We start from the raw sequence: 18,483 nt of genomic DNA, 5'->3' as shown, positions 1-18,483 counted from the left end.
GACTGGGATGAGGAGATGTTGGCAGAGGTGGAGCTAGCTGCTCCAGCACCCAGAGCGAAGCACATGCTGTGCACCCAGGGGCGGGGCTAGCCAGCTGTGGGGGCAGGGCTAGCCAGCTGTGGGGGCGGGGCAAGCATCCCAGGGGGGCATCGCCCATGGTGAGCATCCCTGGGGGGGCAGGGGCGATGTCCCCCCCCCGGATTACACCCGGGGCGGGCTGCAACTACCACACCCCATTCCTCCGCCAGTGGGTGTCGGAAGCTGAAGAGGTAACATGGTTTATTGCACAGGAAGAGGCTGTGGCAGAGGGAAGTCCAAAATCAGGAATCTGAAGCAGGAGAGGAGGGAGGCCAAGAGGCAGAGATGGGTCAGGCTGGTGAAGAAACAGAGATGTCTCCCTCTTCTGCTGCAACAAGCTCTCCTCCCCACAGTCTCCCAAGACCAGAGGAGGTATGAAGACAGAGGAGCAGAGACAGGCATGCCAGCATAGTTTCAGATTGCTTGGGAAGGACCCGGGGGTGGGGGGGAGGATGAGATTCAGACAGCTGTTGGAAGGCAGGGACCTTCAGCATACACAACTGCCTCATAGGGGCAAGACCTACTGAGAAGAGTTGCTGTCTGCATCATTAGAGACAACTTGCTTAGAGTAGCTGGCATGGGAGAGAAGTGAATTAATTCCCCTCCTTCTCCTATGCAGTGTGCCAATCAAAATCCCTGGTTGCTTTTAGCAAAAGAAAAATACATTTGGCGATCCAGCCAAGGATCTTGCACAGGCTATGTGATTTGACTCTATTTCTCATCATGACACACACACAGCCCAGTCTTTCCTAAGAGTCATACCTGGTGTTCTAGAACACCCAGAAGTACTATGAAGGGCAATTGTCTGTTTCTATGGCAATTTCATGAAGGTTCTTCACATGGAGGGGAGGATAAATCCCTGCAAACGGAGATGGGTTCTGCCTGTTCAGAATTCCATCTTCTCCTTAAACTGTCCACAGGCCTTTTGACAGACAGCAAGGAAATATCCTGCAGAAAACACTGTTGCCCACATCAGTTAAATCTCCAAGGGCAAAAGAAGGTGAATTAGCACTCAGTGGTCATTTAAGAATTGTTTTAGTTTATATCCTTTTTTTTTTTTTTACTCTGTTTCATGTGCTGTGTAGTTAGTTACCTGACTCTTTTGAAAGTCAGTGGCTGATTCTGGGCAGGGGTTTAATACTGTAAATGGATAGTGCAAACTCGTAACCAGCAACACAAGGTTTTCTATTTATTTATTTACTGGGTTTCTCCCAGGAAAGGTAAATCCAGATTAAACAGAGGGAGAAATGCAGGCTGGTATTTTGACGACGACAACTACGCCATGTGGACACTACAAAAGATCTTGGATGCATGAAGAGCCCCCTCCCACGATAAATGGTGGCCACTGTGAAAACAGGATGATGGACCAGATGAGCAGCTGGCATGATCCAGTAGGCACTTCTTATGCAGGGGAGGCCTAATGCTTCCATTCTTGGTACTTCTGGCTCCAATATAACCCATATAATACAACGAGACTCTACTGAATTGGTAACAGTCATGTTAGTAGCTAGATATAGATCCTGCCAGCTCAGTACAGGGTACAATAGAGTTACCCAAAGTTTTTCCCCAGGAGGATGTATCCAACCTAACCTTTACACAAATTCACTCTGTGTTCTTCATTTCTTAGGCTCCAGAATAGACTGCCATCATGAGTAATGGAGGTTGGGTGGGCACATGGAGGCCCCATCGTCCACGAGGACCAGTCATGGCCCAGTATTCCAGCCCTGGGCCCAAGTACAACATACCGGGAGCAACAGGTAAGCAAGCGGAAACAGAAGTTTAGTAGGGTTTTAAAAGTTGATGCAAAGAAAAGTGCTGGACAGCAGGAGCAGTCCGCCAGGCTGGGCCACCGCACAGAAATTGATCAGGGGTGGGGCAGCTCCATATTCTGGTACATATTTTTTCCCTTTCAGGGCATGTAGAAACTTGAAAACTCTTAGAGCCTGGGTCCCCTGCTGGCTCTTGGCTGGGGACACCATTACCCTCTGTACCCTGTCCCTCTCAGCTGCCCTGGTGCCCCACAACTAGACAGTGGTGTCAAGTATCACGTTTTTGGCGGGATTCTCCCGTTTTTAAACGTGTTTCCTGCTGCTGTCACGGATGATTGAAAATCCCGTATAATACCAGGTTTATTAAGTTTCAAAGGACTGCTTTTTCTGCCCGGCTCACAAGTCAAGGGCGATGAAGGGTTAAAGGCTGCAGCGAAGAAATCCCGCCTCCTGCCTTTAAGGATTGGATGCTGCAAGCCAGGGGAGCAGAAGAAGAACACACACAAAAAACACCACCTAGCTGAGTCTTCATTGGCCGCCTCGGCTGCCACTCGCGAGGAAGGCTCTCTGCATGTCGATTTGAGAGGCGGATTGAAACGCAATCGCTTCTTCTCCAAGCGATCCTACTTTCCCATTGCCCATGTGCTGCACTTGAAACATTACCTGCTGTTTCAGCCCTTGGAAAAAAAGGGGGAAATACAGGGAAAGCAGATAGCTGAGAGAGGAGGAGATCTGTTTTTCGTTAACGCTTTGACCTATTTGCAGGGTAAACTTTCTCTCTGACTTCGTGTAGCTGAGGGCACCGGGGTGCAGTGGAATGGAGGCACGGTTAAAAGCTTGCCCCCATTTTTCACTCAATAAAGGAAGATATCAACAAGATGGGGGTGGTGGCTTAGTGATAATGAGCATTCCTTGAGAGCTGCAGTTTTTGCACCTGGAAACAGTTCGGAGACTGGGTGAAAACAGTCGAAGGAAGGGGGAGGAGGTCTTGTTCCTTCCCAGGCGGGCCTGGCTGCTCCTGGGGACGGCGGGGGGGTGGGAGGGAGCAAATATCTCAGACCAGGTAAACTCTTTTGGCTAAGGAGTTTTTGAGCAAATCAGGCTGCGATGGAATCAGGTAATGGCTTAGTGTAACTAACATTTACCCTGGAGGAGAGGGAAGTTAGTTGCTCCCAATTGCCTCTGAGGAAGGAAGAAGTAGGTTAAATATTAGCAAGAAGCAGCCATCTAAGAACAGCTCAGCAACAAAGAAGGATCCCAGGAGATATGGTAATACATCTAGTTTCAGAAGCCTGGGATCAGCTGAACTGAATAACCATAGGTAAGGTAAAGGTAAAGGGACCCCTGACCATCAGGTCCAGTCGTGTCCGACTCTGGGGTTGCGGCGCTCATCTCGCTTTATAGGCCAAGGGAGCCAGCGTTTGTCCACAGACAGTTTCCGGGTCATGTGGCCAGCATGACAAAGCCGCTTCTGGCGAACCAGAGCAGCGCACGGAAACGCCGTTTACCTTCCCACCGGAGCGGTACCTATTTATCTACTTGCACTTTGATGTGCTTTCGAACTGCTAGGTGGGCAGGAGCTGGGACCGAGCAACGGGAGCTCACCCCGTGGCAGGGATTCGAACCGCCGACCTTCTGATCAGCAAGCCCTAGACTCTGTGGTTTAACCCACAGCGCCACCTGGGTCCCTAACCATAGGTACATGAAGGCATTTGAGGCCGACTTTGTAGAACTGTAAAATTCATTGGTGTCTGGCTGTTCTGCTTGGTGTTTGGATCTTAAATATCTGATGCTTGCATCTGACAATTGCTTAATCATCCCCTGTATCTTTGTAGAGGAGGAGAATGGTGTAAATTAATTTTTAGCCTGGGGGGATTACCGCGGTGTGGACTGCCCCTGAGAACCGTAGGCTGTCCCTCAGACAGGTGAGGGTGCGCTGATCCCTTATTTTCAAATCCGAAACTTGACAGCTATGCAACTAGAAATGACTGAGATCAGCTGCATCATCATAGGAGAACATATCTTCCCAGGTTCGATCCCTCACATCTTGGACTAAATGATCAAAGGAAGCAGGGCCCGGAATGTCCTTTGTCTTTTAGATACTGGAGAAGTGCAACCAGTCGGAGGCAACGCCTTACTCCTGAGCTCTGTGGCATGAAATATGTCTGTGCTTTTTCAGGTTATATCTCGCACATCCCTACCAAAAGGAAAGCCCCTGCCTATAGTATGTACGGTTCAAAGCTCCCATCCAGCAAAGACAGAGTTCCGGGTCCTTACCATGTGCAGGGCTATATGACAAACAAAGGAAGGCAATCGGCTCCGTCTTATACAATGGGTGGTCGAATGAGAGTGAAAAAGGAGGTTACCCCAGGTCCTGGTGAGTAATAGTCACCCACCCAAGGTATATGTTGACGGCAGTTGCTAACCCAAGACTAAGGTAGAGTTTGGGTACATCGTTTCAAAACTAGCCTTTGGAATGATTTATTATGGCTATGTTGAAAAAAATGCGGTGTCATCCTCAGATTAAATAATCCATATGAGTTGTTTGCTCAGAAAGAGAGACTGGACTGATTCTGTTTGTTCAGTTTCTTGTTTCTTTTTTGTAAATTTATTTATTTGTTTTTTTCAATTTAAAGTTTTACAATCACATATCCAACATACGTCATAAAACCAAGGTTCCATAGAATCTCCTGGACTTCCCTGCTCCGCTTTGTGGGTCCTATCATTAATCATTTCCTCCTGAATCTTTTATAATAATCCAACTGTTTGTTCAGTTTCAGCATGCCTGATTATTTTTAGATAATAAAAAGCTCTGTCAAAGGCTGCATCTGGATGTTTGTCAAAAGTGTCCTCAAATCTTGCCACAACATCAGGCACATCTCGTATGCTACTGTTGGCTTTAGGTTGAATTTTGTCTTATTTCTCAGTTTAGGCTGCATTTTATCTTGTTTTTCAGGTGTATTTTTTTTTATTTTGTGCGGTGCGATTTTGGTTAAGCTGCTTTGGCCAATATCCAAAGAAGTGCTTCTACTAGTGCAGATGTGGGGACCATATATCGGCCCTCCATATATTACTGAACTACAGTTTGCATTGTCTCTAGTCACTTGGCCGTGCTTGCTGGGGCTGATGGCTGTTGTGGCTCAACTAGTTCAAGTAGAATAAGGATTTCCACTTGCGCAACCGAATTTCTCCCTCTCCTCTCCCTGCACCCTCCCAGGGCCGGCTCACAACATTTTGGCATCTGAGCCAGGCACCGAAATGGTGCCCCTGCCCTGCCTGGGAAGAAGGAGTGAGAGGAGATCTAGATCTGGAACAAGGGAGGGGAGAAATATCAGCATCAGGTTCTGGTGCCCTGGCGAATTCAGGCACCTGAGGCAGTTGCTTCACCTCATTGGCCACAGAAGGGACACCCAGTTTCCTGCCAGCTCGCAGGGACATAGATACTATTTCGTCCACCAGTGCATACACCCTTTGTACCAGCGACAGTTCTGTGGCACAAATTTGCACAAAACAAACACTTTTTTGGGCATCCTTCTGTCTTGAGAGACAGTGGAATGCTCTTCAGGGGGTGAAGTCAAACTGCCAGAGAATCACAAATCCTGCTGTGGCTGCAGAGACCAGTAACGCATAACTGCTGCCTCCTGTGCTGTTTTTGCTGCATTAGCAGCACTGCAGTGACCTCCCTGGGGTACAAGCCTGGGCAGTGTGTGTGTGGAGGTTCTGGGCTGCCCAGACAACAAGACCCCCCTCTCGGCCTCAGTGATGTGGTCCAAAAGAAAGCAGAGCAATACGTTTGGCACCAGCTTGGCTGCAGGAATTCCCAGAAGGAGGCATACAAGACACCATCCAACCATCTTAGGGACTCCACTCAGGATTTGTGTGGTGTTTCCTCCTTAGCCTTTTCTTCTCCTGAAAACAAGACATTGGGTATGTATATGCATAAGGTAATTTATATGGAGAAACTGAGATGGTGAGTGGCTGGGGTCTTGCAATCACCACACGGTGCAGAGGGCCCGAGTGCCATAGAATTAAAGTTAAGAACAGGAGATCCAGAGCCTGCCAGAAAACACTTGTGGTCTCTGCAACTCCCAACAGCATCCCTGCTTCCCACAATACATTCTATTCCTTCTGTATCTGCTGTTTTATATTCATCCAACGACGCTGTCATTTGCAACCAGGATAAATCATGCAAAACGTACATTCATTCTGCATTTTAATTCACATGCCTTAGTCAAAATGTGACGAGGGATTTACGCTCCCTGCACGCAGAATGATAACTTTTTAATTAACAAAACTGTAGACAGCCCTTCAGAGGCTTTAGGACATAGCAGTGATTTTGGCATGGTGAAAGATGAGCTTTAACCTAATTGCATCCATTGCCTTCCCATCTACCTAGCCTCTTACTCACCAGAGAAGTCACGGAAAATAATTTATCAAAGTGCTCCTGCACATTCTTTGTCATTCAGGACTCGTGGTTACAAAGTAGACGCCACACCAGGTAAGGCTTATCCCTTATGGTTTTGTTTTTTGCTTTGCTGTTGTTGTTGTTGTTGTTGTTGTTGGAAGGCATCAAACATAGGTTGTCTTAAGAAATTTATCAATGATGAAACACAGTGCATTAGCTCAGGTCTATGCATGTTTACTTGGGAGCAAGTTCAGCAGGACTTACATGTGCATGTTTGAGCCTAGGGGTGTAGTGTTATGCTTCTGCCATTCAGGAAGGTCTTCTCTCATGGTGGTAAGGCTGCGGGTGGCTGGCATCATGCCAACCCATTATTAGTAGCTTGCTAAGATATCACCATTCACAAATTATCAAAAGAAGAGCACCTAGCCTTTGCAGTTAAAGGATAGACTTGGTGGAAGTAGGAAATAGCTTTTTATGTTTTGACCTGTGAATTTGAGCACTAGAGAGACTGCACACATGGCCTCTGGAGGAAAATAAAATTAAGAAAACGCTTTTGAAATGGAGGAGGCACCGAAAGGCAATTTCTGATATATTGCGATGGTTCAATGTTCTAACACAGGTGTGAGGAACTTTTGGCCCTCCAGATGTAGCTGAACTACAGCTCCCATCAACCCCAGCATGGCCAAAGCCAGCGATGATGGGAGCTGTAGTTCAGCAAAATCTGGCAGACCAATGGTTCCCTACACCTCTTCTAAGGAAAACAGAAGTTTCATAGGTTTTATTCCCGAACACTTAGGCCAACTTGAAGTAGCCCTTTGGATCCCAGCCATTACCTCCCTCCTCCTCTGGCTCTGTTGGAAGTCTCTGGTGCTCCTCCCAATGGTCCACATGTTCCTCTTTCAGGTCCCAGCACTTACACAATGCCTGAAGTCCTTGGGCCGCACACAGCAGCAACCTCCGCTGGCCCTGCTTACTCCATGACAGGGAGGAGTAAGCTTGGGCGTTTTGATGAAGACTTGCATAAGGTAGACTGCTGGTTCATTTCATGCCTTGTTTCTCTGCTGGTTACCAATATTCAATGTTGCGCCTGCTCTGGTCCATTTTTCTTACATTTGTTTTAATCTTGATTTAACAATTTAATGCATACTGCTGGTTGCTAGTGCCAAAGAGCCAATTTGTACTCTTTCATGGGGGTCTTAATGCTAAAATTACTCATTCAGGAGCAGATAAAAATCTGGCTGTGACGCACTGTTCACTCTTGCCATGGTCATTTTACCAAACTTTTTGCAACGCCTTTAATCTTGTTTTACCCCTATTTTTTAGCTTCAGTTGTGCAACATCTTTTACTCTAATTTTCACATGTCCTTAAAAAAAACCCCTCAATGGCAAGTCCTATTTTCATATTTTATTTTTTATTTTACAACTGCACTGATAAAATCATTGGGGAGCGGAAGACAATTAATGAGAGAAGTAAAGTGTTGCCACGGTAGAAACTATATTCAAGGTGTTTTAGTGTAACACAGTGAGCTGCTCAATTTTCCTGGGAAATTAGGATATATGGATTGTATTATTACTTCATCTATGGGAGTCCTTTCTCTTACAGACCCCTGGTCCTGCTGCATATTATAAGCCCGACACAGATATCTACAAAAAGAGAGCACCCAAGTATTCTATGGGCAGTCGAAGCAAGGGTCTAAGAGCTGGGAAAACACCTGGGCCTGCAGACTATACTGTAGGAAAGGTGAGAAGCAGCTTCCTTTCATTCTTAATTGTTTTCAGCAATTATTACTCCTGTGTATGAATATTCTCCTTTCCTGGCAACAGAGCCTGAAATTGTGGGTTGTGAGGAGAGGGAATTTTTTTGTCCTAATATTACAGAAACAGAAGTTAGTAGCTGGTCATAGGTAGCGTAGCAACCCTGTTCATTTTTGTTAGACGTAATTACCAAACCATCAACTTGTTATGGCCCATGCAAATATTCTTTATCTAGATTGGTCCATTTGTCACATGGGTCTGATTTGGACATCACATTTCTCCTTCAAGAAACCATGGTTTGTTGGCTCAGGAGCAAAGCAATGAGTTGGAACAGTCCCTCCTCTCCTTATGCAGCTTGCTGTCAGAGAAACTTTCTGTGTTGTTGAATGACAGTTTGCCATGATGTCTAAAGTATGAGCTTTAAAGCTCTCTACAAGTCAGGATTGTAAACCAAGAACAACCAGTAGTTTACAATCCTGGTTTACATGGTGTGCTTAGACCAATTTCCTGGTTTGGATATAATGCAAACTATAGTTTAACAAACCAGTCTCTTCTGCTGCCAAACACATGGTTTGACAGACTGGGAACATAGTAAGACTACTACAGGGGTGTGCAAAGCTGTTTGGGGGCAATGTGGACTGGTGAACCTGAAAATCGCATGAAATTTTGTTTGCAAGTGTGTGCTGCTGGATCTTGGTGATCATAGAACTGCACACACTCCATTTCCAGAATCAACCATGGTGCTACTTAATTGCATATGAAGTTACTCAGACCAGAAGAAACAAGATGTTGAAATTACTGTTTATCTCCAGGGGTCCACGATCCCCAGGATATTCATCTAGTTCCTCCAGCAGTATTTCATGAAACACGGCCCCAGTTGTGCTCCGCAATTATTAATTGTCTGTACTTAATTCTTCCACTTAACTTTCCACTTAAAATGCTTCTTACTCAGTAAACCAGCAGGAAGCAGCCTGTTCTGTTAAGCAGAACACAGAGATCAAAGAACAAAAGTAATCAAGAATCTGTTAGCAGAAGCCTAGCCTGTTTCACCTAATATATTTTACACTCCTTCTGTTTCTAGGTATCATTGCTCAAAACTTGTTCTCCAGTTGTCACTTTTGGAATCAGACACTCCGACTACACCACACCTCTGATTGTGGACGTCTGCTGAATTCATCCGTTGTACAGAAAATGATTTTTCTACTGATATTTCTATATCATGTTCCTCCACATTTTAACAGTTAACCACCAGCTGTTTAACTGCATTTTTTTTTTACAAATACCAGAGCTAAAGGACCATTTAAAATATTCAGAAACTGATTACCATTCAAGACTGAAGTTCTGTCCTCTGATGAAGGGATATGCCATAAGCCCCTCTTGTGAGGAAGACAAAGCGCAGCTCACACTTGCCCTACTATTTGAGCCCAAGGAATACATATCTAAACGCATGTTGGCATTCTGACAACTGGTATACAATTAACGGTGTCATTCTTCATAAAGTAGGATCTGATATATATTAAATATATATGTGTATTTGTGTAAAAAAGCTACTCGTGTTCCTGATCCAGAATTATTTCATGGAACTTGTTGCAATAACTCACATAAAAAGTATTTTGTATCAGCTGAGAAACGTGTTTTGAAATAAATAAATAAATCAGGAATAAAATGTTTATTTCATGTCCTAGCTATTAAATAAAACATCAGTTCTTTTGTAGAGGGTTCACTACACAAACTGTATGAATATTCTGAACTTGAAAAGTAGAGTGTTAAGCTTTTTCATAGAACTGGCATGAATGGTGATAACAATATTGCCTTGCTGCTCAGTCAGGATTCTCACCCATTAATGCTGGTACAGCAGCTGAAATAATTGATGCTGCAAATGTTTGCATCCCCTCCTGCACAAAGATGTTGAGGGGAAACAGGATCTCACCAGTTCCCCTTCCTTATCATCCTTTGTGCATTATATTTATTGTGTTCATCTTCACAGCAACTCTGTGAGGAAAGCCATTTCACAGATGAGTATGAGGCTGCACTTGCTATTTCCTCCCAGGCTACACAATAAGCCCATAGCAGAGACGAAACTTGTACTGTATATAGATCTGCTTGTTCCAAGCCCTTATCTGTCCACTTGACAATTTAGACAGTAACTTTATTATGGTATAAGCTTTCATGGACTACAGCCCATAAAATCTGTTAAGTCTTTAAAGGTGCCGCAAGATTGTTTTTGCTGCAAAAAGCAAATAAACTCACTTTCTTTCTCACCATGCTGTAGCAACAGAATGTCAGTTGAGATATCTTTCAAAATAAAAGCATAAACTTCTTTATTTAGATTTATCTTTCAAAAGCCTCCTAGCACATGATGTGGAATATCTGTGATCAGATCTCCCAATATCTTTTTTAGAGCTTTAAAAAGGGAGCTCTAAAAAAGATATTGACACAGAAACAATTAGCCCTGCTTTTGAGACAGCAAGGCTATCGGCTATGGGAGGAGGAGGAGGAGTTTGGATTTGATATCCCGCTTTATCACTACCCGAAGGAGTCTCAAAGCGGCTAACATTCTCCTTTCCCTTCCTCCCCCACAACAAACACTCTGTGAGGTGAGTGGGGCTGAGAGACTTCAGAGAAGTGTGACTAGCCCAAGGTCACCCAGCAGCTGCATGTGGAGGAGTGCAGACACGAACCCGGTTCCCCAGATTACGAGTCTGCCGCTCTTAACCACTACACCAAACTGGGAGGAAGCTTTTGAGCAGTATTTTTGCCCTGATCTAGTTGCACTGGCCCCTTTTTAGTCCAACTTTTAAGTCTGGGTCAGGAATGGCATGCTACGAAGTTTGTCTGGCTTGGAAGCCAACTGAGAAGTGTGCTTTTAATTTTATGACATTAAAAATGATAAATCAGTGACTTTAAAAAAAAACTGCATCTTTTGACAGCATCCCTGAGTTGAAGGTTGCTTAGCTTCTCAGTGACCTCAGGTTCATTTCGCCTATTGCATTTTTAGGTGTACTGTACACCTACTGTAGAGATATGAGGTGAACATGACAAACATTGCAACCACATGTATCAGGATGGGTACACTTGTCTAAGAGGTACGATTCACTGCATGTCTCTCTGGAGTATGCATTTAGGGGTTCACAAACTGGGGCTTGACGCCTTGTCCATCATTCAGAGGTTCTAGAAGACAGGCTCCTGGAAGATTTTTTGACATGCCCTCAAAAACATGATACTGATCTAGTTAGCTCACTTGTTCTAAAGGAGCAACTATCTAAAGAAGCAACTATAACCTTGGCCAGCAGCCTCTATTGTCTTACATGCAGGAGCAAATATTTGCTTTTCAAAACAACAGCCAAAGGTTACTAAGAAAGACTTTAGAAACTACCTAGTATATATCCAGGACTGGCATGTTTTGCTGCCTGAGGCAAAGACAAGATGATGCTCCTTCCATTCCATGCAGCTGAATCTTACTTCACTACTAGCAACAGGATAGTCCCCTCTACTGCGCCTAAGGGCAGCAGGCTTTTTTGTTTTGTTTTGTTTTTTGGCAGGCAGGGTGTGTGTAACATCCTGTGGCACAAACAGCTGTGCTTTAACAGGTGAGGACTGGAGGCTCAGGAACAGCTTGTGGGATTGTAGCTGCTATCTCCCTAGCACTTGCTGAGCTAACTGCCTCACTTTGCCTAATACTAGGCAAAGTGTGTACAGTATATCAGAATTTATACTATGGACAGGGATACAGGGGAAAAAATACTGGCAAGTGTTTAAAACCTGTTTTAATTTTATTTTTAAGTTAAAAATCAGAATGAAGGTACTACAGTGGTACCTCGGGTTAAGAACTTAATTCGTTCTGGAGGTCCGTTCTTAACTGGAAACTGTTCTTAACCTGAGGTACCACTTTAGCTAATGGGGCCTCCCGCTGCTGCTGCCGCGCAATTTCTGTTCTCATCCTGAGGCAAAGTTCTTAACCCGAGGTACTATTTCTGGGTTAGCAGAGTCTGTAACCTAAAGCGTCTGTAGCCTGAAGCATCTGTAACCCGAGGTACCACTGTATTGCTATGGTGAGATGTTATAGAATAAATGAGAAACAAAAAAGCAAGATTCACCCAAATAGAGTCAGGCTGTGAATGACAAAGATCAGCAATGTATCAACTAGATCATGATCCACAGCAGAACTGTACCAGAATCTTTCTTCTTTATATTATTTCAATTGTGATATAGTAAATTATGGAAAGTTATATCTGGGAAATTGGAACGTTAGACCACCAGTCGATAGATGAAAAACCTAGGCTGCAATCCTATGTGCCTTTACCCCAGTTCTGATTATACATTTATAGCGCGTGCGCACACACACACACACACACATCACACAAACTTAGCTCCAGTTTTGCTGTTAATACCTTTCTGGCACTCCAGGTGCCAGAACCTGGCAACAAACATTAAAAATGAGGAGTATTGCAAAATGTTACTTGATTCCAGAGAGAAGTGGATTCAGCAGCCAGCTAAAAAAGACTTAACCAATAATCAATGAATCAATAAAATTATTTAACAGAAAGGATGATTTGGACAAACTTTTTAAAGTGAATATACATTAACTTGCTATAAGGTAAGGTTTGTGTAACAAGAAACAAATATAAATAATCCAGTCAGGGGACAGACTAGAAAAAGAAGGGAAAAAATGAGATAAAATCATTTGTGCAAGTTCTCACTCTTCCTTTGTTTAGGAATATTCTCTGTTTTACTAAGCAAGTCCTTGAGAGTAATAGGCAAAAAGGCTTGACTACTTATAAATGCTGGTGTTAACAGAAGTGGAAATAAATTCAGTTACTTTTCTAGGAAGAAGTTGTCCATAACACAATTAGTTCTCAAGAGATGCATCACAGTCCTCCAGGTAGTATTTTTTCATTTAAATCGGGCACTTGAACATCTCTGACATGAGTGTCAGGGTTTTCCTGCCAACCACAAAATTATAAAGGTGGCATCACCAGCATGCTTTCCCACTCAGACAGTGGAGAGAAAAAGGTATTCTATAGAGACTTGGTTTCAACAAGGATGTGAATTGTGCTGCATTTAAGTTTTCAAAGGAACAGTGACAGAATAAATTATATTCTTTTTAAGAGAGCGTGTCAAAACAATCCAGAGATGATACTGAAATCCACAGAGGTGCCTCTGGATCACTGTCAACATTTGAATAATACTTTCAGGATTTGAAGATTTTCCAAAACCATTTTCATCATCAGTTTCCCCCCCTCTTCAACAACTATCCAATACAAAATCTTGACAATTATTCTCAAGTCCGTGCTCTTGTCACCAAATAATAGAGGATGAAGAAGACAACAATCAGTCCAGCAGAAACGTAGCAAAGAAGTTTACGATTGTCTCTTCCCGACCGGGTCATAGTGGAGAAACGCTTCACACTCCCTGTCAGAAGGCCTGTCACACTCATGAAATCGGAATCCTAATGCAAAAAGTAGATAAAATAAGGTATTTAGAAGACATTGCTTACTGAAAGAAGCAACATGATTATAGAATAGATCTTTATTGTCATTGTCCCCTTGCAGGAAACAACGAATATACATATAGCATAGTTCAGTGACAGAAATATATTTAACTCAGTTAACTGAATACCAATTTACCGTATTTTTTGCTCCATAAGACGCACTTTTTTCCTCCTAAAAAGTAAGGGAAAATATCTGTGCGTCTTATGGAGCGAATGTGGTCCCTGGAGCTGAATTGTCCAGGGGCCAAAAGCAGATTGTGCCTTTTATTTTACAAAGAGAAAAGGGAGTGTTGAAAGGACCCGCTCAGCAGCTGATCAGCAAGAGATCGGGAGAGAGATAAGAGTCCCGGCTCCCTTTCAGCCCCGCCCTCTTGCCACACCCTCCTTTGTTGAATGTGCTGCAGAGGGAGGTTGGTTGTTTCCCCAGGACATGTGACTGGCTGATTAGATTATCTGACTGGAAACAGTAGAAACAGCTCCCTTAAGATTTTTCAGAAATGTGAGTTAAACCCCATAAAAATGGGGCTTTTCCTCTTTGCTTTCCCCCCTTTGCAAAAGGAGCTTTGCTTTTCCAACTTTGCAAAAAAAGCTGCAAAACCTTTAGCTGATCCTTTTTAAAAAAAGGCCTTTTGCCTTTGCAAAAACAGCTGCAAAACTTTTAGCTGGTCCTCAAAAAAGCCAGGGCTTTTCCCCTTCCAAAAAGCTGCAAAACTTTTAGCTGATCCTCAAAAACACACACACACACACAAACCCAGGGCTTTTAGAGGAGGAAAACCAGAAAAATATTTTTTTCCTTGTTTCCTCCTCTAAAAATGAGGTGCGCCCTATGGTCCGGTGCGTCCTATGGAGCGGAAAAATACGGTAATACTGTTAATAATATTTAAAAAGAAAATCCAAACAAATGCAGCCACATTTGCTCAAATCCCACACCAGCAAAATACATTATTGAAATTCAAGATTTGACCTTGTCAATAACAATTTTAAATGACTTTACTGTGTGCATATTTTGATCTCTTTTATCCTTGTGATAACCCAGTGAGAAAATAAGACGTCTATGTGATCATTATAACATGCGGTAGTCTGTGCAAGGTCCACACAAGGTTTGCACACTTGTTCATTCAGGTACTTCTTGCATAAGAAATTCAGAATATTTGACACAAACCTCAATCTTATTGCATAAAATAGTTTCACAGCATATTTGCCATTAGATACCAGATCACTGAACACCAGTTTCTCAGGGCATCACTACCAACAGAAGACCAACAAGTTTGGTTCCTCTTGGAAAGGGAAAAAAGATCAATGTGTGCATGAGCACACAAAGTGGAAAGGACCTAACAGAAGCAGAAGACATCAAGAAGAGGTGGCAAGAATACACAGAGGAACTATACCAGAAAGATATAGAGGTCTCATACACCCCAGGTAGTGTGGTTGCTGACCTTGAGCCAGACATCCTGGAGAGTGAAGTCAAATGGGCCTTAGAAAGCCTTGCTAACAACAAGGCCAGTGGAAGTGATGATATTCCAGCTGAACTATTTAAAATCCTAAATGATGATGCTGTTAAGGTGCTACACTCAATATGCCAACAAGTTTGGAAAACTCAGCCAGAGGATTGGAGAAGATCAGTTTACATCCCAATCCCAAAGAAGGGCAGTGCCAAAGAATGCTCTAACTACCGCACAATTGCACTCATTTCACACGCTAGCAAGGTTATGCTTAAAATTCTACAAGGCAGGCTTAAGCAGTACGTGGACCGAGAACTCCCAGAAGTGCAAGCTGGATTTCGAAGGGGCAGAGGAACCAGAGACCAAATTGCAAACATGCGCTGGATTATGGAGAAAGCTAGAGAGTTCCAGAAAAACATCTACTTCTGCTTCATTGACTACGCAAAAGCATTTGACTGTGTCGATCACAGCAAACTATGGAAAGTTCTTAAAGAAATGGGAGTGCCGGATCACCTCATCTGTCTCCTGAGAAATCTCTATTTGGGACAAGAAGCTACAGTTAGAACTGGATATGGAATAACTGATTGGTTCAAAATTGGGAAAGGAGTACGACAAGGCTGTATATTGTCTCCCAGCTTATTTAACTTATATGCAGAATTCATCATGTGAAAGGCTGGGCTGGATGAATCCCAAACCGGAATTAAGATTGCCGGAAAAAATATCAACAACCTCAGATATGCTGATGATACAACCTTGATGGCAGAAAGTGAGGAGGAATTGAAGAACCTTTTAATGAGGGTGAAAGAGGAAAGCGCAAAATATGGTCTGAAGCTCAACATCAAAAAAACTAAGATCATGGCCACTGGTCCCATCACCTCCTGGCAAATAGAAGGGGAAGAAATGGAGGCAGTGAGAGATTTCACTTTCTTGGGTTCCATGATCACTGCAGATGGTGACAGCAGTCACGAAATTAGAAGACGCCTGCTTCTTGGGAGAAAAGCAATGACAAACCTAGACAGCATCTTAAAAAGCAAAGACATCACCTTGCCAACAAAGGTCCGTATAGTTAAAGCTATGGTTTTCCCAGTAGTAATGTATGGAAGTGAGAGCTGGACCATCAAGAAGGCTGATCGCCGAAGAATTGATGCTTTTGAATTATGGTGCTGGAGGAGACTCTTGAGAGTCCCATGGACTGCAAGAAGATCAAACCTATCCATTCTCAAGGAAATCGGCCCTGAGCGCTCACTAGAAGGACAGATCCTGAAGTTGAGGCTCCAGTGCTTTGGCCACCTCATGAGAAGAGAAGACTCCCTGGAAAAGACCCTGATGTTGGGAAAGATGGAGGGCACAAGGAGAAGGGGACGACAAAGGATGAGATGGTTGGACAGTATTCTCGAAGCTACTAACATGAGTTTGGCCAAACTGCGGGAGGCAGTGAATGATAGGCGTGCCTGGCGTGCACTGGTCCATGGGGTCACGAAGAGTCGGACACGACTGAACGACTGAACAACAACGTGCATGAGCATGTTCCAGAAGTACAATGGCAGGCTAAAACACATTAACTCTCTGGCACAGAGCTACTTACACCAATAGGCTTGTGGGTGATTTCTTCTCTGTACAGAAATATATTTCCATATAAACTAATTGTCCTGTTTGCTCATGCTGAGCTTCATCAGTAATTCTTAAAGAGTGCAAACAGTTGCTTACCATGCCATCCAAGTAGTGATTTTGATCCTCAGCATCTTTGTCAATGTCCAGTGCAAGCTATTGAAAATACATAATGAAGCAGTTATTGACACCTAGACAACTTTCGGAAAGAACTAATAAAACTGCAAACAAGAATATCATTTGCTCCTGCGCAATTCTCTATACTGTATATTACTAAATACAGGGGGGCGGGCGGGGGGAAAAACAAAAACCCTCAAAGACCAAAGTCTTCTGGAGAGCAAGACAGCAATCAAAGAGCAAGAGCTCATCCAGACTTATTTTTTGCCCAAATGCCACAAATTTCCATTTGTTCTGATTCAGTGTGAAAGAGCAAGTTTTCGATGGCAAAGTGCAGGAGCAAAAGAAAGAAAACATGTCCAGCGATGACATTTCAAAGCACAGCCCTGTGCCTAGAAAGCACAGGGCAAAAGGTAAGTGCGGATGAGCCCCAAGTAAAGTAAGTAATCTACAAACCGATTTTAGCCGGGTGACTTTGGAGGCTAGGTTTTCGGTCATACGCTTATTTTCCACATCTAACATATCATCCACAGCATTGGCATTCTGACCTGAAACGAAGATAAAATAATTATGCCACTGAGCGCAGCTAAAACGTAACAGTTGTTAAAACAAAAGGTAGTATGGTAAAATGTGTGGTTATTTTGCAGACCTTCCCCCTGGCTCACTCCAAAGCCTATTTTCACCATCACAGGGCACAGCAGGCTCCCCACTTGCTAGTGTGGAATGTTACCCCACACTGCAGACACACACAAAAATACCCTGCGTGGGGGGAAGAGTCCATTCCACCACCACAACAGAAAGCTACACTGGCAAAGCATGGGCAGAGAAGCTGCCACGTCCTTGCCCGTCAGTTAACTACCGGTACAGAAGACACAGGAGCCCGAGCAGGGGGGAAGGTGGCAACTGTGACCTGGGGAGGATCAGAATGCCTCCTTTGTTTCCCGTCCCCCACCCCTAGCACAGGCCACGGAGGTCCTGAGGCAGCGCGACAAGCCGGAGCAACGGCGCTCCCAGCCCCATTCTCCTGAGGGAAGGCGCCGCCGCCTCCACCCGCTCTCGCTCCTGCTCCGGCGCCCCCTCGCCAGCCTCTTCCGCGCTCTCACCTCGCCCCCAGTCCGCCATGGCCGCTTCCTGCCTTCGTGTCCCGCTCCGCCCACAGAGAGCAGGAGGAGGAGCGGCGGCGGCGGCGAAGGCTCGGCTAGCCGAGGAAACGTACCCCTCAGCCGCAGCGTCCCCGCCTGTCGGCCCTCCCCTCGGCTGGAGAGGGAGGCGGCCTCAGGCTGCTCTTGCGGGGCGCTGCGCACCGGCGGCGGAGGCCTTGTCCTCGGCTGCCGCGCAACACCTGCTCTTCCCTCGCTCAGGAGAGCGGCCTCGTCGCCCTTGTTATTCGGGAGCGACTTGGATGGTCCGCGGCCTCGGGCACCATCGCCATGTCGGGGCCCCGCTCCGGCTTCTAGTAGGCTGCGACGAAGGCTCGTTGGCTGAATTCCTGTCACGCAGGTGTTAAAAGGGCAAGAAATCATTTAGAGAAAATGGTGGCACTCTTTCCTCGCCCCTTTTTCCTGAACAGTACAGGTCCATAAGATTATTTATTCTTCCAAGTGAGCAGGTTCCTTGGAGCTTTGGCAAGCCAAATGCTAAAGTGTGACATCTTTATGCCACCACGCTCATACCTTCCAGGTTTTTGTGTGTGTGTAGTATTAGCTTACAGAAACTTGTTTGCATATGTAAACAATTTATGAGTATGTTAGTTCTTCCAATTCATCTAATTTCTTCATGTGTTTTTCTTCAGGTTAAATATACCGGACACTAATTTTC

The 18,483-nt window shown here is 44.5% G+C and overlaps 2 protein-coding genes across 3 annotated transcripts; one reads left to right on the top strand and one right to left on the bottom strand.

Moving 5' to 3' along the window:
* Positions 1-1,679: 1,679 nt before the first annotated feature.
* ODF3 (outer dense fiber of sperm tails 3) lies at positions 1,680-9,590 on the top strand. Its single transcript, XM_033156716.1, has 6 exons — positions 1,680-1,835; positions 4,027-4,224; positions 6,244-6,345; positions 7,156-7,277; positions 7,856-7,993; positions 9,089-9,590. The coding sequence occupies exons 1-6, from the start codon at positions 1,727-1,729 to the stop codon at positions 9,176-9,178; spliced, it is 759 nt and encodes a 252-aa protein (XP_033012607.1). The 5' UTR covers positions 1,680-1,726; the 3' UTR covers positions 9,179-9,590.
* Positions 9,591-12,522: 2,932 nt separating this feature from the next.
* BET1L (Bet1 golgi vesicular membrane trafficking protein like) lies at positions 12,523-17,868 on the bottom strand. Of its 2 annotated transcripts, none has more exons than XM_033156697.1 (4): positions 17,315-17,444; positions 17,122-17,213; positions 16,648-16,704; positions 12,523-13,456 (listed from the first exon to the last, which is right to left on the bottom strand). In XM_033156697.1, the coding sequence occupies exons 1-4, from the start codon at positions 17,349-17,351 to the stop codon at positions 13,289-13,291; spliced, it is 354 nt and encodes a 117-aa protein (XP_033012588.1). In that variant the 5' UTR covers positions 17,352-17,444; the 3' UTR covers positions 12,523-13,288. The 2 variants fall into 2 exon arrangements, with proteins under 2 accessions (XP_033012588.1, XP_033012597.1); XM_033156706.1 differs by lacking the exon at positions 17,315-17,444 and adding an exon at positions 17,769-17,868 and having other exon boundaries at positions 13,289-13,456.
* Between the last annotated feature and the right edge of the window lie 615 nt (positions 17,869-18,483).

The sequence above is a fragment of the Lacerta agilis genome, chromosome 1 (assembly GCF_009819535.1).
Source record: "Lacerta agilis isolate rLacAgi1 chromosome 1, rLacAgi1.pri, whole genome shotgun sequence".
NCBI classification, from domain to species: domain Eukaryota; kingdom Metazoa; phylum Chordata; class Lepidosauria; order Squamata; family Lacertidae; genus Lacerta; species Lacerta agilis.
This window is presented reverse-complemented; position numbering and strand designations above follow the sequence as displayed.

Bases quoted from the DNA above. Each gene is read 5' to 3' on its own strand.
- ODF3 (XM_033156716.1), top strand. From the start codon at position 1,727: ATGAGTAATGGAGGTTGGGTGGGCACATGGAGGCCCCATCGTCCACGA. The intron at 4,225-6,243 runs GTGAGTAATAGT...CCATCTACCTAG, and splicing joins GGAGGTTACCCCAGGTCCTG to CCTCTTACTCACCAGAGAAG. The intron at 6,346-7,155 runs GTAAGGCTTATC...TTCCTCTTTCAG, and splicing joins CAAAGTAGACGCCACACCAG to GTCCCAGCACTTACACAATG.
- BET1L (XM_033156697.1), bottom strand. From the start codon at position 17,351: ATGGTGAAAATAGGCTTTGGAGTGAGCCAGGGGGAAG. The intron at 17,214-17,314 runs GTCTGCAAAATA...TCTTCGTTTCAG, and splicing joins TGGAGTGAGCCAGGGGGAAG to GTCAGAATGCCAATGCTGTG. The intron at 13,457-16,647 runs GTAAGCAACTGT...TTTTTGCATTAG, and splicing joins ATCACTACTTGGATGGCATG to GATTCCGATTTCATGAGTGT.